The sequence below is a fragment of the Aptenodytes patagonicus genome, chromosome 1 (assembly GCF_965638725.1).
Source record: "Aptenodytes patagonicus chromosome 1, bAptPat1.pri.cur, whole genome shotgun sequence".
In the NCBI taxonomy this organism is placed as follows: Eukaryota; Metazoa; Chordata; class Aves; order Sphenisciformes; family Spheniscidae; genus Aptenodytes; species Aptenodytes patagonicus.
This window is the reverse complement of record NC_134949.1, coordinates 160,543,824-160,571,372: the sequence shown is the minus strand read 5'-3', so window position 1 is coordinate 160,571,372 and position 27,549 is coordinate 160,543,824. Positions and strand designations below refer to the sequence as shown.

The window sequence follows — 27,549 nt, the reverse complement described above, 5'->3', positions numbered from 1 at the left end:
AACAAGTCAAGGAAGCAGGTGTCCCAACTTCCCACAGTCTTCCTTTGCTTTCCCAGCTGTAGCTCACCACCACTGCGCTCTGGCCCTCACCCCAGTTTCTATCAGCACGCTCACTTTCATCCGAGATCATGAGACAGCTGACCACGCTTCGCATTTGGTTTTAATAGGTGTGTTGACAAATGACAGCTCTCACGTTCAGCAATTAAAGAGGATGTATGCTGTCACTCCCTAATGTCATTGTGCTTTATATCCTCCCATTGGTAAAACGATGAAAGGAGACCGTGCAAGGCTCAGTTCCCGAGCGAGGGAAAAAACGAGCAGCGTGACCCGGAGGGAGAAAGGCGCTGGAGAGAAAAGTGGAGGATTATTCTGCAGGTAAGGAGCAACCCTGACCCAACAAGGGCTGGAGCTGAGGTGAGAAGGGCGGTGAAGCAAGAGGAACTGGAAGAAGAGGCACCCCTTAAAGAAGTAAGGTAGCACCCTGAGACCAGGGGGAGAGTGTAAGGCAGTGCAGGGATTTCTCTTGAGCAGAAAACACCATTGGGGTAATGGAAAAGAACAGCGGCATTAGGTATAGGCTAAGAGTAGAAAGCAGGGTGGAGAGAGGAGTGGTACAGGAATCGGGCAAAGTACTTCTGGCTCAGGAACAGTTGGGAATGGAGCTGCTGAAGACGGAAGAGGCTTTCTTGTGAGGACTTACCATTTTTGGTGGGGGAATGTGGGGAGGGTAGAGGGAAGGCATTATTTTCGTAAGTCATCTCAGTTTACTTTCCAGTTCCTCTGCAATCTAAATTTTTAGAAATTGCACACATTACTCATACCTTTCCTCCCGGATTGAACTTGGGCAACTTAGGGATTTCTGAATATTACGTGATTTTCAGTGGCTAAATAATACACCCTTAGTAACTGCAGAAGTAGCTACAGCTTGCATGGAGACACGAGGTTGAAGGGGAGCAGAAGAGAAAGCTAGCAGTACAACCAGGCAAGGGCTTAACTTCCACCTCCTGCTACTGCAGTCGTACAGGGAGCAGGGCACAACACTAAAAGCTGCCGAAGGGGCACGAAGGGCAAAAATAAACGCCGTCTTAAAAAATGACTAATGGTCTCAAAGAGGGTCACTGTCTTCTACCTTTATGTGGATTCCAAAGGCAGCAAGGTCTCCGCGCAGACTGTCACAAGCCTCCAGGAGGGGTTTTCTCTCCTGCATTAACTGCTGCCTCTTTTCCTTCTGTTCTTGTTTCGGTCCTTTGGCTCCCGCAGCACCCTCCGTTGGCACAGCTTCTGCTGCTTCTTCCGGCAGAGCAAGCGCATAATGACGAACCTTTGTGCGGAACCTTACAAGCTCATCGATGACGTTAGAGAGCACAGCCGAGTCGCCCCCTCCAAGAGCCACCTGGAAGTCAAACAGGTTGCTTTACAAACATCTGAGAACGATTTAAAAATCAACCCCAACTCAGTAGCACACACCGAGGCCTTGTCCCCTCTCTTGGTTGCGCATCTTCCATTGTATCGGTACGATTAAAAAGTTGCAATCTCGCTAATGCTGGACAAAAGTTACAGTACAGGCATACTTGGAAGTAGTTCAGTGTATTCCTATACAGGACAGCATCTGTCTTGGAGCAGAGGGCTCTCACGTGAGCATATACTGCATAACCCAACTGTGGAACTCATCACCACAGGAAACCTCCTAGATGCCAGAAGCGTGCATAAATTAAAAAGGGATTAGACAAATTAATGGAAGAAAGGCCTGGCAACAGCCCTCCGACACAGCAAGGGAAGCCCAGCCGCCAGCTCAGACAGCCCCTCGGCTGTAAACGTCTGCAGAGCTGGAGAGCGCACCAGCCCCTTACTCTGCCTTTGAGCTCCAGACCCTCTTCAAGAATCACAAACCGGAAAAATTAGGTATTTTGGCTTTAAGCCTCTAGACTACCCTTTCTCCTTGCACCTCCCCAAATCCGCAGAACTTTTATCTGATCCGCCTTATCCAGTTTCAGCCACCCAACAAGACCTGACTGAGCAGCAGCCACTGCGCACAGCGTGTGTTTTCCGGCTGCTGCCTGGCCCCCTCCTCCCCTCAGCCAGCTCCGAGCTTCCTTGGCCTCCTCTGGCTTGGCAGAAGTCTCGCTGCTCAACACCACGGGAAGGGAACGGCCTCACTCCTCCTAGAGGGTCCCGCTCCGACAGGGCTCCTGCCGGGACAGGAGCTCAGGTGCTAGCAGAAGAGGAAGGCCACTCATCGGCGCTGGCACAGCCAGGCTCCCAGTCTCGCTCTCGGCAGAGAAACCATCCCTGTTTCTCATTAGAGGCAAACTCCTAAGGGGGAGGAAAAAGACAAACCTCCAACCAGCAAGAAAACGCCGTCGCAGTATTTTATCACTAAGACACAAGAGGGGGAGCAGACAACGGAGCAGTGAGATACAAAGCACACCAAGGCCGGGGGGCAAAGTCGCTGGCAGCGATGCTCGACTGGGAGCAGAAGAGCAGCTGAGTAATTAAAGCCAGAGGGGACTGTATTTAGTCACCAAACAGCAGGATGGAAATGAAAGGGAGTAGTTTCAGAGGTCACTGACTGAAGCAAATAAACAAAGAGGAGGAGAAGGAGGTGAAGGGGAAGCTATCGAAGGGCTAGAGCGTGAGATGCGGGATGCTTTCCACAATCATAAAGGGCAGCAAATTCACCAAACTTTCAAAACATGTAAACATACTGAAGAAGTTTATGAGATGAAGAAGGTAATAAATCCAAGTGCCAGAAATGCTCCATCGTAACCTGGGGCAGGGAAAAAGAGCAGGATAAATGCTTAAATGCAGAAGGGAGAGGAAAGACGAATGATAAGGGGAGCAAGAAATACATCTACACACACCACTTCCGAAGTTCAAACCAGGCATGTACTCATGACACAAAGGCAAGATCCTCTAAAAGGAGGGGCAGCTTTAGGAGGTGAACTGATCCGATTTCCATGTAAAACGCTGTAGCCTCTCGGGGCTGATCTCTCATTTCTGTAGGGCTAATTAGCTGAGATTAATCCCATCCTAAGAGCAAGACAGACCTATATGCAAATATCCAAACGAAAAGGGCCTGAACACTGCCCCCCGTAGCCTCTACATAAAATTGTTAGCACAGCGGCGGCCAGGCCAGCTAGCCCTCTCCCAGACAGCCCACGTGCCGGGACCTGTGGTGGTCAGGGATGGCTCCTGGCAAGCTGCATGCCTGGGGCCACCTGGCTAAGGGGCAAGAAAGGTTGGACACTGAGCTGTTCTAGCTGGTCTTGAGGTCAGACAATTCCTGCACCGTTCTATTTACTACCTTGCAGCAGCCCACAGACTTTTCTGATGAAGATTTTGATTGATTCATTTACTGGAAGCTGAAAGGAAAGAGCAGAGGGACAGTCTGACGCGCTGCTCCTTCCTTCCTTCCTGCCTACCTCGCGCCAGCGTCTTCTGCTGACCCTGCTGCCCCAGAGAAACTAGCACAGCATGCAAAAAAGAAAAAGCATTCAGACACTTGTTTCAGCAAAAACAAAGATGCAGCAGGCACCTGCATACAGACAGCCCAGAACCTGGAGGAATGACTTTGACATCCAACTTACAGACAAATGTAAGCGTTTAGTATGCCACTAAAAATTAACATGACAAACCATGGGTTATCAGGAGTAACACAGAGCCAAATCACATCCAACCGCTGTTTTGAAAGAAATTTTGTGGAAAAATCCACAAGGAGGCAAAGTAAATATATGAATTTATTGGTATACTGCCTGACTTTCAAAGCATTAGTAAGGTTATTTACATTTTCTTATCCTCTTCTCCCCCTCCCCCAAAATAAGTTTTTGCAGAACAGTTTCTCTAAATAAAGTTTTCAACTTCTTGGTATTCAGCTCCAGATTTGAGCAGGAGAGGAGCACAGAACAGCCTGCTAATCTCCAACACCTTGTGTCATTTTAAATGCTCCCCTTCCATACATCAGGATATCGCCTTCGTATTTATCACTCTCTTCCCTGTGCAGTACTTTGCTTTGGGCTTCTCTCTGCTTTTTTTCCCCTCCCCATTCCTACCTTTCCAAGCACTAGAGGATATGTAAGGTATTTCCAATGACAGGACCCCCCCCCCCCCCCGCTGCCCTCCCCTCCCCACACCCTACCGTGTCTCAAGGCAGAGCGGCCCCTTTCCCCGCACCCTGGCTTTCTGCAGAGGAGCTGGACCCCGGTTCCTGCTGTGCAGGGAGGTCACAACCGCAAATATTCATAAGGCTATCGAAGTCAGCCTGGGTGCAACCACCAGAAAGAAGAGGAAGAGCCGGGAAAAAGCCAGACACATAACAGGACCAACTTAAAAGGCCTCCAGTGCTAACTTTTTCTCGTTTCATTCCTCAAATTTTCATTTCCACAGCACAATTGCTGCAGAAGTGACACGGGAGTATCTCAGAGAAGAAAAAAGCCCACACTTGGCTTTCTCCTGTTCTACCTGCTCACACGCTCTCCTAAGACATCACGGTAGAAACTGCAAGCAGTGCAGAAAGGTTTACTAAAACCATAAATAACTTTGTTACATCTGGCGCTTCTGGAAAGTGTTCTATAAAACATAATGCTGGCACTGCTACCATATATTAGTACACATAGAAGAGATGTTTTGTACCTGTCTTTTTCCAAAGGACATCCCAAGGGCATTAAAAAAGCCTTCTATATAGGAAATAATGCTTCCATACACAACAGAGCTTCTAGGAGATCCAGCATCCTGTTTAAAAAACACTCAAAAGAGATTGTCCAGTCAATACATATTACAGAACTCAGCATCTCTCTGTAGCCTAGGTCCAGAAGGGAGAACTATTACTGATTATATAGATCTACCTCCACCAGTAACACCTGCCCAGACGGGAACTTTTACAGAGATATAAAAGCACCTCGCAACACAGAGGGAAAAGATTTCAGTAAACGGGGGAAGGGAAGAGCTTATTACCAGCATGCGCAGCGAGAAGAGATGCGTGAAGCTGCCATGCATTACATGCACGCAGTAAATTAGACCTAAAAATAGCACTTCTGGGCATGAAAAGGCTGTGTATATGAAAACAAAATAAAAGAACAAAATCCCAGCTTCAAGGGCACCTACAAAATAAATGATTAAAAAAAAAAAAACAAACCCTTTTCTGAGTATCTTATTGATTTAAACAACGGGAAGACTGCTTTGAGATAGCTTATGGCATTTTGGCATGCCCCAGTAGCACCAGCAACCACCAGCAGCAGTGATAGAATAGCATTTTTAAGAACATATGTATTTCTTTCTTTCCTCCATATTTATTTCACAAAAACAAACAAACAAAATCAAGATTAAATGATAGACTAAGAAGCAATTTAAGGGACTAATCCTTGCCTAAAAAAAGAGCGATGACATACACAACTGAATTAGCAGCTGGTACTGGATTTTATCCGACATTTCCATTAGGGCCCGAGAAAAGCCATAACCTAAAATTTGCAAAGGACCTGAGCTGGAAGGAGCTGAAGCGGACCACTGAGGGAAAGAAACAGGAATGTGCCAACTAAGGTAAGAATGGAGAGAAGATTAAAGAGAGGAATGAGTAGTTATGTGTATGTGAATTTGCTCACAGCTCTTACGGAGAAAAAGTACCCGTACAGTCAGTAGGAGGTAACGCTCACACAACTGGGCTGCACCCAGAAAAGCTCCACCACCGCAACGAGAAATCCGGGTCAGCTGCCCTGCAAATATCCCACCCAATTCTTAGCAAAGCGAGTGACAGAAGGAATTCAGGGAAAACAAGCAACAACTGGCAAAATGAGGCTGCTTGTATTTAAGGAGTGGTAATGCTGTTACAGATCCCTGCTGCAAACTGGCTCAAGTTGGGGATTCGCTCAGAGAGTCATTCTGTAAAGAAAAGGGAAAGATAAGGCTAAGGACAGAATTTAAAACTAGCACCAAAAAAAGACCAGGAGGAGGGAGGATTTCTAAACCAATGAGCCATTTCAGGTATTACTATATACTCAACATCCCTTTCACAGCACAAAAAATGGTGGACACGATGACACCAGCAATCAAGGAGCACAGCAACAGAGCTGAGCTGCTCACCTTGAGCCAGAAAGGGAGCTGTTGGTACAAGGAGAGCCAGAAGTGCTTCAGACTGTATGTATCGCTCAGGTCTGGTCCTTACCAGACGCTTCCTTTGTGTCAGCATCGAGAGATCTTAACAGGGTCTCAATTTGCCAAAAGCCATCTGAAGACGGACTCATGCAGACATGCTGAGGCCACAGTTATAATCTGCCGACAGCAGAAGCCAATCGGTCCCCAAAGCTGAACTCACCACTGTGACTGCCCTGTGCACCTGGGACTGCCTGCCAAAGCCCCCACAGCAACCACCACCCTCCATTTCCCAATTTAGGTTGATTTCTGTGCATGGTTATTAAGCAAAGAAGCAGGACGGGAACATAAAACCAGCACTAAAATTAGCAGCATGCCACAATGGCTTCACGCCTTTCAAAAACCTTAGGTATAAATAATATAGGGCAGCAGGAAAGAGACATCCTTTGGACACAGCGAAGCACAAAACAATAGCTGTACACAATTCCTGCGATACGGTCAGGACAAATGGGCACCATTAAGGTCAACAATTTACAGAGCTTTGTTTCTGCTGGTTTCTTATGTGAACAATAAACTAATCTGTCTGCATTAAACAGTAGGACAGTGGACAGCTGTCATTTTCTGATCTCTGTATCCTAATGGGTTACCTTAGTAACAGCCTTAAGCTGTCTGTTGCCATGGTGAATGAGGTCCATAATTGCTGCAACAGCCCTGGAGGTGTCAAAGTCATCTGCAAACGCAGCCTTCACGGTTACTTTTGTGTTGGCTAGCCTTCAAGAAGAAAAGGTAACATTTAAGATAAGACAAACAAGATGCCAGCAGTATGCTGAATTCATCAACTATTCAGCCAGAGGGAGTCATCAAAAGGACACTGTCATTTCCTTCCTTGCTGTCCTGTGATGGGCGATGCTACACTGATCAGGGAGAATACATCTTTCAGCCGCAAAGGGAAAAACTTGATGCCTGTCAAAATCCAGAGTGCTACATCCATTCAATAAATACATCATTAATCACAGGGACCAACAATGACAGAGCAAGACTTGCCTTAATCATTTAAAAACAGATGGAAAATGAGGTTGATATTAAGCACATTAAAGATTTTGCTAAGTTCTTTTTTTTCCAGCAGCCCGTTTTTCATGCTAACGGTATGTTTCTCTTCCAAAGCCACGTCATGCTCATCACTCCAGTGCCTGGCAAGAGAGCTGACTCAGGGTCATTCAGGTGTTCCATTGGCAGGATCCGGCTCGGAAGCAGGCGCTGCTTCCTCATTTCCCAGGCGAGCCCAATCCCAGCCCTGGGACCCCACTTGGTTTGGCCGAGACGGAAAGGTCTGGTGGGACCGTTCATGTAACAGCGCCAAAAGCCAGCGGGCAGCCAGTACTCATCACCACAGGACGAGTGCCACCCGCTGCAGCCGCTTTGAGCGGGAGGATGAGGACAGCAGGGGGGATAAATGGCAAGCTGCAAACAGCTGCTGGCGGCACGCCCCTGCATGCAGCCAGGTGAACAGGACCTCGACAGTGCTGACCCAAGGATGCCATTTCACAATAAAGCTCAGGGAGCAGGGTTACCTGGGGAACCTCAAGCTACCCTAGTGCCTCTGGGGCTCTCCTCAACTCAGTTGTGCCTGTTTCTCAGTGTTTTTGCCTGGAATGCCTGCCTCCCCTCAGATGTCAGATGGCTGCTGCCCTAACCCATTCCTCCCAACTGCTCTTTCCTGCAAGCTTCCCCCTCTCTGCTGAATACCTACCTAATTAAGAGCTCTGTTTTGTTTTGGTTGTTTTTACATCTAGCGATACACAAGTTGTGCCCTCCCAGATGTCCCCCACTGACAATCCATTTCAACTTGCCCACATGCCTCATGTCTCAGCCTCATCTCCCACCAACAGGTCGTCTGCAGCCTCCTGCTGAAGGACTCCCTTTTGCCAAACATCACAACTAGTTAATTCAGCTCCCCTTCCCTGTAACACGTTCCAGTGCCCCTTGCAAGCCTTAGTCGGTGCAGCCACAAGCTCCCAGACAGTGAGATGCCCGCACCGCAAGGAAGACGCCTCTCACTTCTACAGCACAGGCCATTTCCCCTCTGATCTTACATCCCAGAGCTGCCTGCACGTACGTCGCTTCAGGGTGCTTAATGCCCCTCCTACCCCGACTCCAGAGCGCTGCGCTTGTCTTCTCAGCTTTGCACCCAACAGACAGCACAGCTCTCTCCTGGAAGATGATCTGGTTTTCCTAAGGGACTCCAAAGAAGATTCTCCTCGTCAGTGTCACAACAGCCGTAATTTCTTCTTTGCCTCTGACATCTCTGCCCCTGGCCAGTTTCTCAGTAACCCCTTCTCTCCTCTGCTGCACACCACAGCACCAGCCAGCTTGACTACAAGCTCGCGTGCCCAAGGTGTATTACTTTCCCGTTGTCCTCTTTCTTCTTCAGTTCTACTTACGAACTGGGTAGCCTCACAACTTCAGTCATAGCTTTGCCTTCTGTATCACTCAAGAGGGGCAAAGATGCAAGCGTTGGGACAGGCACACTGGATAAATAACACGGATTTTAAAAATACAATGAACTAAGTGTAGCAGACTATGAGGAAAAGCATCTGGCTAGAAAAAGAAGAATAAACAAAAGCTGCCCTTGGTGAGGGCAGGCAGGGAAGACCACTTCTCAGTCCTCCTTCTTGTCCTGCTTCTTAAACAGAACTCAGCACACTACAGTGTTTAGTCCTCTGAGTCTGTCAGCAAATTATTGCTCGCATAATCACAATCGTTAAGATACAGGAGGTACACTTACCTTTCCCACAGTATGTCTTCTCTAACAGGGTCACATACCAGCTGTCCTTTCATATAAGCATTTGCATCTCTAACAAATGAGGAGATTGCCTGAAGAAGGTGCTTTGCATCATCCATGCTCTCATCGCTAAATTCTATTGCTAAGAAAAAAAAAATTATTTGGGCATTATGATACAGAGGATGCTGTCTGTCATACATAGGAACAATATTCTGAGACAAAGTCATTCCAAGAAAGCTTTGTTATTATTTGTCACAGCAAACTTTTCTTACAATTAATTGCATATTTAATTAAAAACTCCATCCTTCATGAGCACTAGGTGAATTAAATCAATATAAAAGATAATCATTACATATGAAAAAGTATAACCTACTGGAAAGGTATCAGACTGATTCAAAAAGTGTCTGGAAGCTGACTGAAGAAATAGCTACTTGATTTAAAATTTTTTTTTCATTATTGAATCTCTCTGTGAAGTTATTATTCCAAAGCATTTGGATTGGATATATTTCTAAGCGTCCCCCCAGATTTAATTTGGCAAGACATACCTTTGATCTCACCCCTAACTTTGTTCCTATTCTAATTTAGGTAGACACGATCTGTCTTTGTAGACCTCCAAAGAGACCTAATCCTCATCACTGACTGTGTGAGGAATACAGACACTTATAGTTAAAGGGCTGCTTCACCAGCATCTAAAATCTAGATGGACCTAAAATTTTGCAGTCTAGATTTTGCACTAGATATGCAATTCCCTCACAATAGCAAAGCTAAACTGGCCATATCAATTTTCGAAGGTGACTATTAGAGAAAAATACAAATTGCTTAAACTCGTAGGGGCATGTCTGGGATGGGATTCATCACATTCAACTTACACGCTTACCTACCTCTAAGCCTCTTTATAGTCACTGGAAAGAAAGATAAAACCTTAAGGTAAATGATTCATCACATCCTAAGCGGAGCTCTAGTTTATGATGAGATCTGCTGTACCCTAACCCTACAGTGCTCTTCTTCCACCAGCTTGGAAAGATGACATTAGCCCCCCCCCACTAACATGGCATCCAGGCACACAGACAGCCTCACTGCATTCAGCGGGACTCTAGCTTCGGCAGGCAACCGCACTTCACGAACTACCAGCGTTCACCTCTGCTGGCTTAGGGTTAAGCAGGCTCCTCTCGCCTTGCCTACGCTCTCAGAAGCGCAGGTGCTGGACCTGCCCTCTGGCACTTTTACTGCAAGCTGCCATCAACAAGAGGCAATTTTTCTATTTGAACAGTAACGTGCAATTTTCTGTAGAAGGGCACTCGGACCCCACGCAAGACAGCTCACCCGACTTTGGTGGAAGTTGTGTCCGCCAAGGACAGGCCTAAGTTTAAAGGCATTCCTTCCCACAGTATCACACCAGAGTTGATTACTTGTATCAAAGAGCCATTCATAGCCAGTGCAATACTGCTTCACCATTTTATGCCTGACCTCTGCACTGAGGTACATCCAAACTACAGCTTGCAGCATATTCCTCATCTCATCAGCACTGAGCATCACCTGTAGTTTCCACAGCAATCTCACCTCTGGTCCTGCACACATTACAGCCGACTGCTTTGTGCAATTACTGAATGCTGCCCAGGCACAGACTCTTTAGAGCAGACAGTCTGAGGAAGGAGACAGATCTAAGAGAGCAGAAGCAGCCAGATGCGAGACCTGATCTCGGTTCCATTAGCCTAAATCCCAAAGAAGCCTAACTGTTTAAACAGACTTTCCGTAGGATTTACCCCAGTATAACTAAGGCGTAAGTCTGGACCTGTATTTGTCAGATTTTCCACTTGTGTGTAATTAAAAATCTGCATTACTGCCTCATTAACACTGGTTTTAAAATTAAGCTTTACTCAGCTTTTAAAAAGACTGATGTACAGACTTTTAGAAAACAGTGAGATATTGAAAGAGATCATTTATATCCACTAAGATTACTCAACTGATTACCCTGGTTACAGAACTCCACGAGGAATACTTGATGAAAGTTTACCCTGATGAAGCCCACTTTGATTAAAGCCATTCTTCTTCCCCGATTCACAGCACTCTCCTAAACCACTGCCCGCAGGCACTGCAAACCCACAGCGCGACACAGGCAAGCCCGGCTCTATAAATCTCCACTGTACTCCCTACTCTTTCCCTCCTTTGCCACTGAGGGCATCATTGCTACATCATCAGATTACAAAATGTATGTCTATTAGCACCAACAAGTAATTAAAGACCAGAGGGACCAAAATGTTACAGCTCACTCAGGTTCACAAAATCACCAGAGTGGTTCTGGTGACCAGGAGAGCATTTTGGGGACAGAACCCCGCTGCCTGCAGCAGACTCACAGCCCCTCCACCTAACTGCAAAAGCAAAGCCACTGCAAGAGAAAAAGCAGTGCCTCACAACGGCGTCCCACGGGGCTTCGGAGACGGCACCTCTGCTTTTAAGCTGCACCCAGAAGCAGCCTGGCAGGCATGCTGGCGGTGGGGCACCATGCTGCTGCCTGTGGCACCTAGGAAAGACCTTTTCCCAACAGCTCCAGGTGGGACGAAGGATGGTGATTCAGGCCAAGAAGGGGACAGCCAGAGGCATCAGCTAAAGCAGAAGGCCCGGATCACCACCGCTGCCCCCAGAGCTCAGCTTAACCCCGAGCAGCTCCACCCCACCAGCCTGAGCAGGCAGAGAGGGCGATGGAGCAGAGGGACGCCCTGCAGAGACACGCTGTGGGAGGGTGATGTCCTGCATCAAAGCCTCTTCCCTCTGACTTTTCTCCTGTTCCCCACGGGCAAGGCATCCAGTTTTATCCTCCCTGTGACAATGACCGCCACGGGAGGGGGCCCCCACTCCCACCTCCCTGCACACACCCCTCCAGCCCTCAACCCCTCTGTGGTTGGGGCAGTTTGGAGTTGTGTTTGTCCCCAAGTGCCCGTTGGCACACATGCAGGCAGGGCATAGCCCAGACCACAAAAAAGGTCCATTCCGAGCCCAAGATCCATGTAAACCACAGCACCAAGCATGAGCTGTTCCCAACTGTCAGGTGCTGCCCTCATCTGCATGCCTACGAAGATCTTTTACAGCCTTGATTAAATGAGCATGGTAACATCACCTGATCCCGCAAACCTGGAATTTAGCAAGTACAAAAGGCTCTCCTTCACAGGCAGGGATGGCAGGAATCATCGCAAACAGGTTTAGGCTACAAAAATCTTTTTAGGAACAAACAGAAGGTGCCTGGGATCTCACTTCTAATAAAAATACTTAGGAAGCAGGCAGCAAGATGAGAAGGAGTGCAGTAAACTCATCTTTAGACTGAAGTGAATTGATAGCAGGGACACAAGCTGACAGGCTGCATAGTAAATACCTGGCTCAGCAGGGACTGACTCTGGCTCTTTATCAGACAGCAAATAACTGCACCCTACCTCATAAGGTACAGCAGACCTTGGAGCACTCCTTATCTGCCGAGTGGCTTGCTGGCACTATACTCTGACATAACACCACTGTACCCTTTCATCAAAACCACCTATATTTGCACCAGTAGCCCTCTGTTTTTAATCACAGGAAGGTATTTAACCTAGAATTAAGGCAAAAAAAGGGTCATGTCTGTCTCGCAGAGGTTCAAATGCAGCCAGCTGACATGCAGCAGAGAAGGCGTGCAGGCAGCCCTCCACTGCAGGGCTCCAGTGCCATTCCTTGCCCCAAGGCAAGCTTAGAAATTGCCAGCCATTCAGCTTTTGTTTACAGGACACACACACACACATATATGATAGTGTTGTATGTGTTAGCCTTTTTTCTTCTTTTGTTTTAAATACATGTTTGTTCAAGACTCCCAAGTGCCCCCAGTTGCAGCCGGGGTGCCATTTATGTGTGCACAACGTATTTCATCTCCTGATGGAGACCCAGAGGAAGCAGCCAGGTGTGCCACTGTCCTGCGGCATCACCCCAGAACAGCCAGGCATGCCACCATCCCGCCGCCTTCCCCCATGGTGGCGCTGCTCCCCACTGCCTGTCCCCTCTCCTGCTCCAAACAGGGGCTTGTTCTGCAGCAAACCTCCCACCTGGATCCACTCCTCCCTTCCTACCACAGTGGAGGTCGGCAGTTAATAACCAGCAGTCTCTTTACTATTCCATGTTTCAAAATAATTCAGGGATACATGGCATTCCTGATGCGTTAGGAGAGGGAGGCTCCACCAGGAAGATCAGACGGGTGGCTCCTGCAAGCAGCTAAAGGTATTAACAAGCAAAAAGACTTCTCAGCCTAATGACTGCACGTCTGTAAAGGCTTATGGCGCATTGCATGTTGACAGACACTAGCAAAGCCACAGAGCCTTAACCACACCAGCTCTCCCGGTCACACTGCTAGAGGTGCTTTATCTGAGGCAGCTAGAGGCCCACCGAAGTAACAGAGGAGGTGTTTCCCTGTGCTCCATCATCCCCTTACCATGCCAGGACGGCCAACAAGCCAGATGACCCAGCAGTGGTTACGGAACTACCATCTGCTTTTGGCAGGCCCCAATAAACTGGTAAAAGCACTATCCATATGAAAACCTCTTCCAGTTCAAAGTAGCATCTGCCTGCTGGAAACACCATGGTGTAGACAGGGAAGCTGACAAAATCTCCCACACCTCTCCCCACCAGCAGTGTTTGCCAGGCTAAGACGATCATTAGGTTATCAAGCGCTGGTGTAAGCGAGCTGCACTGCACCACAGAACTGCTTCAATACTCAGTAACTCCACGGGACAAAAAATGATAACACAGCAGGGAGATAAAAAGTTATTAGCAAGCCCTTGTCATACCCTACGAGAATATAAGGTAAAGCTAGATACGACTCCAAAACCAGCTGATCGTGACTGAAATACAAGTGACTGCAACAGATGCAAATCAGAGATGGAGGTAATTCATTAATTGAAAGTGCAATTAATTGAGAGTTGCAATTAACGGCAGCTCAGGAAGGTATTTAGACAAATGGTTAAGTACTGTCCTCGGTAAAGATGCTTTTCTAAATGAGAGCCAAAGAGCAGCCCCACAGAGCACCGCCAACTTTTCCACCTACCAGAGGGGAACTGCAAGGCACCGCAGGGAGAGCCCGCTCCACCACCGCACCTCTGCATTGCCAGCTTGGGAAGCATGCGTGGAAAGCCGTGCATATCTCAACAATAAGGTTTTTTTTTTTTTTTCCTTACCTGAGCTGTATCTGCTGCGCAAACAAAACATCCTGAATTGATCTGATGAAAATTTCTTCAGGAAATCCTAAACTCCACCCACAAAAAGACAGCATAAGCATTATATCAAACAATTTCTTCACGAGTTGTTCCACCCCCTTACACTAGTTTCACAGCATATTTCAGACAAGCTAACATGACAAACAACCCAATCTTTGTAGTTTAAGATAGGCATAAAGCTTTAAACTGTAACACTGGCTTAAAGTCTAAACTAAATAAAAATCTAATTCCATATAAGATAGATGTGCATACATATATACAAGATATAAATACACACACAATGTCAAAGTAAGTGTATTTTTTCTGCAGGACTAGAATATGAAGGAAAATGGGGAGTGAACAAAAATAACTTTTTTTTAAATATTGCTAGAATTTATCTGTGTTAATTATGAAACCTCATTAATTTCACCCTAATATTTATCTAGCTTCAGTAATTGTATTACTACTAGTGTAATTAATTTATACTAATAGTATAAAGAACTATTTGAATGCTTGGAAGGTACACTGGTAAAACACTCAATCACTTCCAACTCTGCTCTCAGCAAGGCTAGACACCATGGCAGATTGACTGTGAACACTGCATTCTTGCCTTTTTTTTTTTTTTTTAAATTTGCAAATTGGTGATGGTAAGTTTGTAACACTGAAGTGCCACTGAAATAGAAAATCATAAGGAGAAGTCAATACAAGTGAGAAAATACGGAAAGTGTCATTTGCTTAAAGATGCACATTTCAAAATTTAGCTTCTGCTACCAGACTAAACCAGCCTGAACACTGAAGGTAGCAAAGCATCAGCTACGTGCTGTCTCTCATGTGAAAATAGAAATAATTGAGGCAATCAGGGCAAGCTAAATCAAGAAATAGATAGTGATACTAACTGTTTGTTTTGGTGGGTGGGGTTTTTTGGTTGTTTTGGGTTTTATTTTATTAAATAAACTCTATATAATTGAGTGTACCAATGTGCCAGAAGCTTTATGCTAATATACAGAGGTAGAAGAATATGAGTAAAGTACAGAAATAAATTCAAATTTGGGAAAGGACCATCCGAACTGGAAAAAACCAATTCTGCATTTTGTTAAAAACGGAGCACAGAGAAAGTATCACAGCTCTTTCAAAGCAGGTTGCTCAGCCGTGCGTTATTGCAACGTGCTTGATTTTGGGGGTCAGAATTAATAGCTATTTAAAAAAAAAAAAAAGAGAAAAAAAAATCAGAGAAGGGGACAAGGGGGAGGGAAAACAGGGCAGCTGGATGCAGAGGATGCAGGGCAGCCATGCCTGGGTGACAGCCTGGAATGCAGATGGCTGCCGGCAGGACCAAGGGAATGCCGCAGGCACTGTCCCGCCGGGCCTTGCCTCTTTCAGAGCCGGCATAAAGCCTCCCACACAGGGCTTAACTTTCAAGATGCAGGAAGGCTGTACAGGAAGAAATCTGTTTCACTGGACTGAAAATCGCTTACAGGGGAGGATTAATACTTGTTAGCCATGTCTAAGGGCAGAAATTAAAAGCAGAGACCCGCAAGGGAAGAGAGACAGGCCTGAAGTTTTTGTTTTCTCAACACAAAGTCCCACCGCAGATGTGGAGGGGAACGTTTCTATACGTTATTTTTCACTGCATGCATTGCATTCATGGTCATTTCTCCACCCCGTCCACAACGTCTGCTGAGACTAGGGAAATTTCTGTGAAAATTTTGAGCGACGGGTAATTTTCCTGGGGGAGATAGGGCTTAACTGTACCCAGACAGCATCAGGAGAATTAAGAATAAAGCAGCTCATATTGAACTCCTTTTTAAAGGGATTTTAATTAAGTCTTCTGAGAGGGCAAAGGGGAACATATGTGCTGAAACAGCCTCTCAAGCTTTGTCTAAAGGAAGGAAATTACCCACTTTTAGCAATAGCTGTCAGCCATCACAGGAGCCACCCTAGCGCCAAGCACAGCTGTATGGCACATGCCTGACACAGAAACCCTGCTCTGAGCTACACCAAAAACTTTGGGACACAGTAAAACAAGACATATTCACGTGGCTTGTGGGTACCAAAAGACAAGGCTCTCTGTGCATCAGCGAAGTAACCATATAAAAATAAAGGAGAATACAACAGACCACTGGCATAGCGCGGTTGCAGGACACCTAATAGCTTCCCGACAAAATGCTGACACTATGTCCCATTTCATCTAAAGCAGAACAAGGAAAAACATCCGCTCTTTTCTAAGTCCCAAAAGCATATGCACTATTAAGAGCAGACAGATGAGAACCCATCACTATAGAACAGAATCATTTAGGTTGGAAAAGACCCTTGAGATCGTCGAGTCCAACAATAAACTTGTAATGCAGAAGTCTGGTATTGGGCACAAACGCTGCTCCTACAGATGCCTTCAGCTCAGCGAGATCTGTGTTATAAGCAAACCCTGAGTCTGAGCAGGTTTCCTACATCCAGATCTGCAATAACAGGTACACCAGCACTAGAGAAACACTCCGCTTCAGGTCTTTCACCGCAGTGTAAGCACATGCTCCAGTGTTTTCTCAAAAGAGGGCTGTGATTAATATACACATACTACAAAAATATATTGCTTCAATTCACAGAAATAGATTACCTTAATTGTTACGTAGTTTTTTAATGACTTGGACATTTTTTCTTGACTTCCTTTAACATGCAAGTGCCCTAGAACAAAAAAAAATTAATCAGGATAAATAAGCGTGCTTTTGAATGGGGAATGACTGAGAAAGACTGCGCTGAGACACTGGAAACGCTGGAGGCAGCATATGCTGTGATGGGTATGCACCAACCATTTCAATGCAACATGTAACATATTTTTCAATAGCTTTGCCTACAGCCCTGCACACCTCTCCATCCTCAACTTTGGCTGGGTGAATTTTAAAACACAGGAAAAGAAAGTGTTTTTTTAAAAAAAAGCCAAAACTAAAACACCACCACCATGAGCAGAGACATTAATAAGGAAAAAACCAAGAAGTCTCCCTGCTCAGAAGTGATAATAAACTGATAAAAACAAGCAAGCAAGGAAATATTTTTCAATCTTCACAGAAAAAGTACCTTACCGGTTACTCTTGACTTTCCAGAAATATTTTAAGACCTTTAAAGATCTTCCAGCAATCTCGCATTACAATATCCCAAACAATTTTCTGTACTTATTAATTGCTAGTGGCTGTTAAACTTTTGGATTAAAAAAAATAGCGTATTGTGCTGGTTCAAAATACCTTATGTGTAAAATGAATTTTCTACACATTCCCTATTTCTCCAGACTTTGGGAGACTAAGAAAAAGAAGGGGGAAGGAGGGAGGGATGTAGCTATGATGTCTAATTTGAATTAGCTTATTTTAAAATGCAATCTCTGAGCATTGCTAGAGCTTTCAATAGCTGCATGGACCGTCGGTTTGCAGGGCTGTGGTACATGAAAAAGGCAGTAACCATCATCTCCATTGCGTTTAGGAGAGTACGTAGAGCTCCGCTTCAGGACTGAAAGTTCTGTTGAAGCAAGACAGGAGACTGGAAACCTCAGGCTGTACACTCCCAGGCCTCATCCGTGCTAGCCACAGCACCACCGCTGATGGAAAACATCAATTATTCACAGCACCGGAGAGATGCTGAACACTTAGCCAACAAAAGACTACTCAGCGTCATTTCAGAAATGTTGTTAAAAGCCTTAATTGGCTTCTCCTAATAAAAGAGTAATCCTGTAAGTTACCAAGCACCCACAACTAACACGCGATTTTCAGGCCTTTCGTGACCTGCAGAACCCAGCACTTAATTGTACTTAGAGGCAGATTTTTAAGCACAAACTTTTCTTACTCTGTAATACCACATCAGTGCTCCGCATTCTTTCAGATTTGGCAGTCCAATGCCTCAGAGTGCTCCGCAAGGACAACATATGATCATGCTTCTGCTTTTACAGGTGGTGGCAGAGGTGGCTTTTCTTGCTCAGCAGCCCAAGCAGCTGTCTGAATTTTGTGCTACTCTCCGCACAGCGCTGCTTTTGCAGCCTTGCCTGGAACCCCCTCTCTTCCACAAGCGGATAAAATCCCGATTATGCTCATCTGCATACAAAAGCAACATGCTCAGGCCTGGTAAATGGACGTGAAAAGCATCTGGTTTCACTTCTTAGCTATTTCTGACAATGATTCAATGCAGCAGGGATTCTCCGTAAGAAGGCTACCTCCGGTCCTACCCCGACCACCTGGAAATTGAAGTTTGTACAACACACTCTATGGAGAGTAGGAAAGAATCAAGAGATCTATGGATACAGAACCAGCTACAGCAGAAATCTACGATCAAACCAAACTCTTTTTCATCGTATTTGTCCTGACGGCTAGCAGGTGAGGCCATTTTCACCGCTGCGTGGTTAAACTCGGGGCCCTCAATAAGAACATTCAGGCTGTCAGAAGCACTGGACACCTGCAGCTCTTGCGACTCAAGTGAAACCCACAAACTTCTCCCGGGAGAAGGGGAAGAGCCTAGGTACGATTATTATTTTTTTCCTTTTGCAAAGGTGCCTAAATATTGACTTACTTAGCTTTAGGCAGCCAAGCTTAAAATAGTTTGATCGTGTTTTCCTAATAAGGTACAGGTAAAACTGAATGTGAAATAATATTCCTCTTCAAGAGTTTCAGCACTTAGAATGATTTCGTTAAAGAATCACAAAATACAAGGATTTTCATAACTTTGGCTTGGCGCTCTTCCCAGAGTACAAGTAGTCTAAAAATAAAGTCCTTATAAGAAGATTTATCCCCAGTGCAGGGATTTTCTTCTTCTAATGGGGATTGCTCCTCCAGTTCTGAGCCTGCTAAAATTCTGAAGTCTGTTACCAGACTAAAACGTTTCTGAAGCTGATTCATTTGCCCTAAATAATTCACACTATCATCCTCCAGCAAAATTTTCTGACTTAATGAATGTAATCTGTCAGCTCCTAGAGAACCTCAGTGTACAAATTGCCCTTGGAATTAAGTTCTTCCCCCGCCCCCCCCTTTTTTTTTTTAAAGAAAAAATAACTCCTCTTTAGTTAGTTAGTTTCAAAGAATATTTCCCCTGTAGTTTCAATTCCAAGCTTGAAAAGTCATGTTCACTGGTTTTCTACAGAAGGCTCCACCTGGCAGTAACCAGTGCACCTCAGAGGAAGCACAGAGAATTCCCCAGCACTTTAGGAGCAAAGCACACCCTGGAGGATGCACCAGCCTCTGGACAATTGCTATTGATTTATAACAGGCTCTACACCGGGAACTGAAACTAGAATTCAATATTCATCCCGTACAGTACAAATATATATAAAAAAGAAAGGCCAAGTCATTCCCAGAGCTTAGCACAGGCTTAACTCTGCATCTCTCTCTCAGAGAAGAGACATCTTGCACAAAATACCGTTCAGCAAGAAGAGAGACTGCAGATTTGAACCTGACCTTCTATTGACTTCAGTTCTTTGGAGACCATCCAGAACCACCAGGACTGCAATAGGAAGAACAAATTTCAAGATTCCCATCAACGGGAACAGCGCTAGTACCGTCAGACAACGATGTAGTTCAAAGCACTGTACAGCACAAACCGCTGAAGCACTATCATGCAAAGGCAGCAAGGAACAGTTCTACATAATGCCAGGCAGTATCGTGTGCTGAAGACCAAGCGAGTAAAAGACACTTTGGTACAGTTTAGTCAGGCATAGCCAGCGAGGTCACTTCTGGGGGAAGAGATAAGGTCTGTGACATCTATGGGCTACACCAATACCAAGTCACTCACGCTCCATAGGAAAGCAGAGAGACACTGAAGCTGGTCAGAGCACTAGAGAGGGTTAAGGGACCATAGTAACAAGACTCAATGTCTCCACTTTTCTACAGAGCCGAGGGGTGAGTGACTTGGTCTTTATGTAGTCCATAGATGTCGCAGACCTCCTTGTCTCTACCTACCAGCAATCTCATTGACCATGCCTGACCGGAGTAGACCAAAGCATCTGACTCACTTGGTCTTCAGCATGAATCTTGTTTCTCATACCCATCGCTAGGCTTAATGCTACTGGTGGATAAAAAAGGCTTCCCAGGAGAATTTAAAAAGTTACAGGTATGTGAATTAAGCACACGGAACGTCCAGTGGTTGGCTGCTGCAGCACAGCGTCTGCCTGCAAGGCTTCCCCCACATTTCAAACCATACAAAACATCCCAGCTCAGACATTCCTCTGCAGGATCACAACTTTGTGAGCTTTGTTGGTTCATCAGTTCATGTATCTTAGCATTCTCTCCATTCCTAACTTCCAGTAGTACAGATGTCTTTTCTTATCACGATTAAAAGCCTTCCACCCTATTTACAAACAGAGGCTATTTGATTCTGCATGCTACTGAAAACTTTTTTTTAAGCCCACAAGCAACTGGTGCTGAGAGATGTTGGAGAACAAGACTGGTTTATTCTATTCTCAATGCTTTTAAAACATCACCATCAGCTACCTGCCACCTCCACTCCCTGCCTTCAGATACTGTGGGTTCTGGTTCTAAGACAGCAGAAATTTCTGGTTTTAGGAGGACTACGTAAACACATATAGAACAGATCAACTATTTTCACCCTCTTCCTGCAGGACGGGACTTGTAACAGTCCTGTTACAAAACAGTCCTGCAGGACTGTTACAGCCAAAATACAATTAAAAAAGAAAGCCTATCAAAGAGTACCCTCAAATTTTGAGGAAACTCAAATGAAAGGGAATGAGATTCTACAGGAAAGACTCTTCTTTCCACATTTTTAATTAGGAGTAAACACTGTACATGGGCAATGCATATACTGTTATTATTTGGAGATTTCCCCAGATGAAATTCAGGAATACTTCACTGTAACTGCTTTATTAATAAAGGCATTTATTAATAAAGGCATTCATTCTACAGTTTCAAGATTCACTCTCATTTATGTTTCTTCACTTAGTGAGGACAGGAACTTGGTCACTGTAGTAGAGCATCTGTTTTCCTACCATACAAATGCCAAACATAAAAACCCAAACCCTTATATTTGTACAGGCCTCTCAGGTGATTAATATTTTACTTACCAGAATGCAGAAAGTAATTCCCCCATTGCTCACACTGATGATACACCTCACACTGTGCGATTTCATTTTCATGATGAGGAAATGCAAGATCTATTCCACCGGTATGGATGTCCAGCTGCTTTCCAAACACTGCACTGTAACAATATTTTCCTGATCAGTAAGTAGAACACTACAAAAGCTTTTTGTAAAAGAAATGCAAAAAAGAATAAGATGAAAGATTATAAATTTAAGTGTACAATTTAATGATTGCAGTTCTAAAACAAGACTTTACACAGATCTTAGATACCAAAACTGCAGCAGAACTTGTATGGACAGGACCCATATCTGCCCACAATTAACTCTTAGTAGGAGCAATTATTTTTCTAACTTTTAAAGTTAACATTAAAGAACAGCAAGCAGGACATCTCCTTCCCTTGTTCTGCTACAGTTTCAGTATCAGACAGCTGCCTTCATCTGCAAACCTAACCAGTTCGAAGTGATGAACGTTTCTGTAAATCTGGTATTACTATTCTTTATCTTGTACCTTTTCTGTAAGAATTCAGGCAATACTGTACGCAGTCATGATAGAAAATGCTTAGTCCTATATTGTTATAATGTCAAAAGAAAGCGTCAGTGCCTCTGATCTCCCAAGGCCATTCCTCTCATCCCAACAACACGGCTGCATCTGTGCGGGTCACCCACAGGCTTGCGTGGCACAGGCCCCTCTGCAGGTACTGGTGGCTGGAAGTAAGGTATTCGTGTGCAACAGGACAGACCTAGACACTTTCTGCTTAAACACCAGGAGTCAAGGCTGCTACACTCTGTCCACTGCTCCAGCAAGTGTCCTGCTAGGTCACGCTGGGCAAGTTAATAACTTCATTTTGCCCATCTGTTAAACAAAGACAACACTTACCTACTCACAAGGAGGTAAAATCAATACGAACTTCCCAGAAACCGGGGACACTCAAGCTGGGGAAGATGCAAGGTCTACACAAGTCGAAAATAAAAGGCAAGCCCCACACACACGTGCACACAGACACACACAGTCTTTCCATATGTCACATTAACAAGTCGCTCCTGGTAGCTGGCTAGATATTAATACTTTTGTCTCTTTTTGGGACAAAACACCCTGTTAACACCCTGGCTCACGATGGCTCTGCAGAAGCAGTTGGGGCACAGGAAGAAAAGAAAATGAGAAGAGAGGAGGGAAGAAAGACCAGCTGTTGTCATTTCCCAAGCTTGTGCCCCCTCTGCTTCCTCCTGTCTGCTCCAAAACCAGCTTAAGCACAGACCGTCACAGGAACGGCCCTGGCTCATGCCTTCCCTTGTGCCATCTACAGAGGAGCGCTGGCCGCTTGCCATTGCCTCCAACAAAACCATTAAGAGCTGGGGAGAGACGGACCTGCAAAACGCTCAGGGGCAGGAGGAGCAGCCCATCTCACCACAAGGGAAACTCCAGAGAGGAAATCAGACCTAAGTCAGAGCAGGTGGTTCCCTCCTCCAGGGCTGCATTAGAGACCAAGGCCCTTCTCATTCACCTTCCCCGGCACACTTCAAAGACTTTTCAAAATCAGTTCACCTAGCTTACTTAAAGTGCTTTGAGATCTTTGGCAAAACAGACAGGTAAGTAGGTATTGCTTAAAATGGGCCTCAAACAGCTGACTGGGACAGCAAAACGTTTCAGGTAACTTACCAAAATAAGCTCCCTGTTTTCCACAGTCCAAGATTACTACACTTATGCTCTGCATAGGTCAACTCTTATTTACATAGCAGGAGCTTCATCCAGCCGCAGTAAAATAAGTTTTTACAGAAAGAAATGCAGACTACAGACAGCACCGCATTAGCGGATAGGCCATTTTGTAATTGGCATTTCTTACCTGTGCACTTCTGTCACAGGTTGCACTTCAAATACAGCATGTTTTTGTGCACTCCAGTTGCTTTAAGAACTGTTTCACAGTGCTGAAACTATTTACAGACAGAAAATCACCCTTATAAATGCTTTTCACAATCAGGTAGTAATGACTAACAACCCGAGGTGCACCAGCAAAGCATAGGAAAGAGAAACCTAAAGCACCTGTTCCATCTACTTTCAGCTTGGGTTGAAAACTTAAGTTAAACAGGGCCAGATCTAAATAATTTGTTGTTAGCTTCCAAAAAAGATCTGAGACTAATGCAAAAATAAGTACCACTATCAATCTTCCAGGAGATAAGATTTAAAGTCTCTTTTTTTAAAATACAAATTAATAGGTCATAAGTTAATACAGTGCAGGACAAAGTACTACCATCCTGTGGAGAAAAATAAAACTCCAAATTAAGAGCAAATTAATTTAAAACAACTACAAGCAAAACGCTACTATGCAAAATTCACATCGTGGCCACAGAATATACTGACACAGAGAAATCGGAATATTTAATACCATGGCTGACTTTTAAAGAAAGCTGAATAATGCTTAGATGATTAGCATGAACATCCACAACTGCTGTTAATATAAGGCCAGCAAGATCTCATACGCTTGCTGGAGCCAGGATGAAATCCCATACCCTGTCCTTCTGACACAGCACTACATGCTGAACTGGGTCCAATGGAGACTGCAAGAAGTGGAAGGGAGGCAAATGAAAGAGGTACCTTAACTTTCACTAAAACTTCGGTTACTCAGTTCATGTTAAAAGACTTGCTAATCAACTGTGTGATCCTGCACGGCATATTTTAAATACCCAAGTCTGTCTCAAGAGAAGGTGCCAAAACATAGCAAGGCAGCTACACCATTAGGGTGGAGCAAAGTTTCTTTGGGCCACACGTGACATCCCAAATTGCACAAAGTATTCACATTAAAACTGGTGCTTTCTACTGATCAGAAAAAACACTTTCAATACTGCTGCTACCATCGTACTGTGACTGAAAACAAAAACCAGCACTGGATTTAAAATCCAAGAAATCTGACCTTGATATTGTGGAACACTCAATGTGCCATCCAGGTCTTCCTTTTCCCCAGGGAGAAGTCCAAGATAACTCTTGAGGTCTGGCAGCTTTCCACAGGGCAAAATCTCTACCATGTCGTTTATCAGTATCAACTGCCAAGAATAAGTGATTTGTTAATGGGATATGTCTCAAAGAAAAAAAAAAAAAAAAAAAAAGAACAAATGAAAGCAAGTGGAAACGTGCGTTTAGTGAACTACTCAGATTTTAATCTCTTTCGCTCAACTTCTCTTCCTGCAACTTTCCTCCCTTCCCCCTTATACAGGGCTTCCAGTTTTCCAATCAAGCGTTTGACAAAAAATAGTATGTTGAATTAGATTTCTGCGGGCTAAAAAGATGGATTCAAGATTCTTTAATACATCCTACCCTTTTAGTCCTTTTGGCCTTCTCTGGTTTTACATCATTCATTTAAGTTACTTATCAGTCAGTTTCCCAGGACAAACAGATTGCACTGCAGCAGAAAAGGTAACGAACAAGCCAAATCAAAACCCACAAACAAACAAAAAAAACCACAATTTTTTCTCTGGGACACAAACAGTTTCTGGTTCAGTTTCCATAAAACCAAGAAGAGCACGGAGATAAGAATCAAAACTATTCTTGGACAGTAGCAAACTTCCAGTACCATTTTCACCAATGGCTTCTCTACAAAAGTCTCCTCCCCGGATACGTTTGTTGCTTCCTTCACTACACAGCCAAGGATGTAGTCCTTTTTGCCACAGTACCGCAGAGGACAGTTCGTCTCTGCTGCCTCCTAACCCCCGGTCGGATACACACCGCTCCCCGGCAGGAGCTACAGAACGGGGTTCTGGACTCCCTATTTTTTTTGCTGACAAATACATGACCTCGTATTTGACAGATGCAGAACAATATACCTATTTGGCTTGAAGGGATCCAGCTTGGCAAGCAACTCGCACTGTTTTAAGTTACCTTATTTAACACTGCTCATCTGTTTTATCAGCAGTTGATGCTAGATTTACTTCTTTCCTCTACTTCCAGACTGCTAACAAAACCACAGTTATCACTGGGTGTGAACCAATCCTTGGAGCTTTCCAGTATCAACACATTTTAATGATCATTCACAGCTATTTTTGGAGATCTATTAGATGGTCATTTTTCTTGAGCCATTCCACTTGTACTTTATTGATATTATACAGAGTCAGTTTTTATTCAGAACGTCATGCAATATTAAGGGAAGCACATTACAAAAATCCATTACACCTGCTTCATCATTCAAAATTGGTAAGAAATAAGGGGACAGAAATATAACCCTAGTTTTATCCACTGAATCTTCATCTTGGCTCTTTCACTAGTTTGCCAAGCTCTGGCTGACCAGTACCTGTTGACCCCATGCCTCTTTTGCTCCCCCCCCCCCTTTTTTTTTTTTTTTTTTTTTTTTTTTTTTTGAGTATACTGCTACAAAAAAGCACTCTTCACCTTCTCGGTTATAAGCAAAACAACAGCTAAAAATCTTTAGAAATAACAGTAAGTTTAAAGTGACTTGAGGGGAAACAGGGTAAACACAGAATCAGTCACGGTTGAGGCTGGAAGGCACCTCTGGAGATCATCTAGCCCAACCCCCTGCTCAGAGCAGGTTCAGCTACAGCAGGCTGCCCAGGATGGTGTCCAGTCGGCTTTTGAATATCTCCAAGGATAGAGACTCCACAGCCTTTCTGGGCAACCATCCTGAGAGTAAAAAAGTTTTTTGTTAGGTTTAAATGGAATTTCCCGTGTTTCAGGTTGTGCCCATTGCCTCCTGTCCTGTCACCAACCACCACTGAGAAGAGCCTGGCTCCATCTTCTTTACTACCCCCATCAGGTATTTGTACACACGGGTAAGATGCCCTGAGCCTTCTCTTCTCCAGGCTGAGCAGTCCCAGCTCTCTCAGCCTTTCCTCGTAGGAAAGATGCTCCTGTCCCTTCACTGTATTTGTGGCCCTTTGCTGGGCTCTCTCCAGTATGCCCGTGTCTCTCTTGTACTGGGGAGCCCAGCACGGGACCCAGCACTCCAGGCAAGTCTCACCTCATACTGAACAGAGAGGAAGGATCACCTCCTTTGACCTCCTGGCAATGCTCTTCCTAATGCAGCCCAGGAGGCTGTTGGCTGCCTTTGCAGTCAGTAACTGCCTCTAAATAACTGTCGGCAAAACACATTCCCTCTGTGAGTTGTAATGCTGAAACAACTCCAGAGTAGAGCTGTGAGAAGTTTCTGGCTGCAATTCACCTGAGCATCAGCCTGCCAGGCATTTTCAGTAATTGCAAACAGGTTTTTTTTTTTTTTTTTTCAATGAAGAAACACTGAACTTCAGCGTGCAAAGGGTGCAGGAGACCTGCATCAAATTCTCCAATGCGGAGACCTGATCAGACCCCATTTACGGAAACCACAGAGCAGCTCAGCAATCCTGCTGAGCAGCTGGACAACCGCAGCAAAACACACCCAGCCAAGGGTACAGGCATGCTCTAGCACAGCCTATCAAGAGATTACTCACCCTCACACAAATAGGCTGCTTTGCAGTAGTCCAGTGGTAAGTAATGAAAGAACCAAATTCATCTGGTTAGCATGCATCAGAAGGGTGCAACTGCCCAAACAATAACATAGTAGATGACGTTTCCCTGCATTTACCCTTGACTATCTCACTGCTGGCTAGCGCAATGGCTGAGACCACCACCTTACTGTGAAGTTTGTTATGTACCACTCCCAAGTATTTAAATAAAATTAAGAATCTTAATTGTTCTAGGGTACCAGAACAAAGGTATAAAGGGAACCAAGTATGAAAAGAGACCACCAAGTTTCCTCTTGCACTGGCAATAGCGAGTGCCTCAATAAATAATTAAAAAAAAAAAAAAAGAGGGAGGTCTTAATTAACCAAAAAGCTGGTTATACACAACAGGTTAGAAAACTGTTTCAGGCTGTTGAATGAAGGTTTACGCATAGATACATCACGAGTTCAGACAATGCATTAATACAAACAAGCTGGTGCCATGAACATACCTGCTTCATCTTGGGTATCAGGATAAATAGTAGTTAATACTCCATATCTTTTTCCCCAAGACTTAACATCAAAATAAACATTGCCTAATAGAAAAGAAATGTTTAGTTTTATAGCAAAAGATGGGGTACATTCATGATGAAGAGGGAACATTTCCCTGAAAGCAAAACAAAACGCCCTTCAACTCCCACTTGAAATTCCGATTTATAAATTCAGAAATGCTGCAAAAGTAGTAGCACACGTTTCCACGTTACCAGCTTTCCAGTAACCTCACTGCATGTGCTCAATCTACATACAGGATAACTTTGTATTCTGAAGATCTCCCCAGGTTCTTCCCTGCCCATACACAACGAGCAATCCCCTCTCTGACTGAAACGTGGGCTATTGCTACTCCAGTTACAATGCACTCGAATGCTTCTACAACCACCAGCCCTGCTAAAAAAAGATCCACACATTGTGCTTTGCAGGCGCATCTTTTATAGCACCTCCTGTTTAGAGTT

General features: G+C 44.7%; 1 protein-coding gene across 1 annotated transcript in view; it reads right to left on the bottom strand.

Annotated features, from left to right (window-relative positions):
* The window catches only part of CARS2 (cysteinyl-tRNA synthetase 2, mitochondrial), a 38,318-nt gene that overhangs the window by 2,174 nt on the left and 8,595 nt on the right, over positions 1–27,549 (bottom strand). The window contains exons 6-14 of the mRNA XM_076361011.1: positions 27,052–27,135; positions 24,028–24,157; positions 21,107–21,240; positions 16,676–16,743; positions 14,050–14,116; positions 8,867–9,005; positions 6,729–6,852; positions 4,630–4,728; positions 1,130–1,393 (exon numbers count right to left, since the gene is read on the bottom strand). Coding sequence (XP_076217126.1) covers positions 1,130–1,393; positions 4,630–4,728; positions 6,729–6,852; positions 8,867–9,005; positions 14,050–14,116; positions 16,676–16,743; positions 21,107–21,240; positions 24,028–24,157; positions 27,052–27,135 — 1,109 coding nt within the window. The remainder of the gene's footprint in view (positions 1–1,129; positions 1,394–4,629; positions 4,729–6,728; positions 6,853–8,866; positions 9,006–14,049; positions 14,117–16,675; positions 16,744–21,106; positions 21,241–24,027; positions 24,158–27,051; positions 27,136–27,549) is intronic.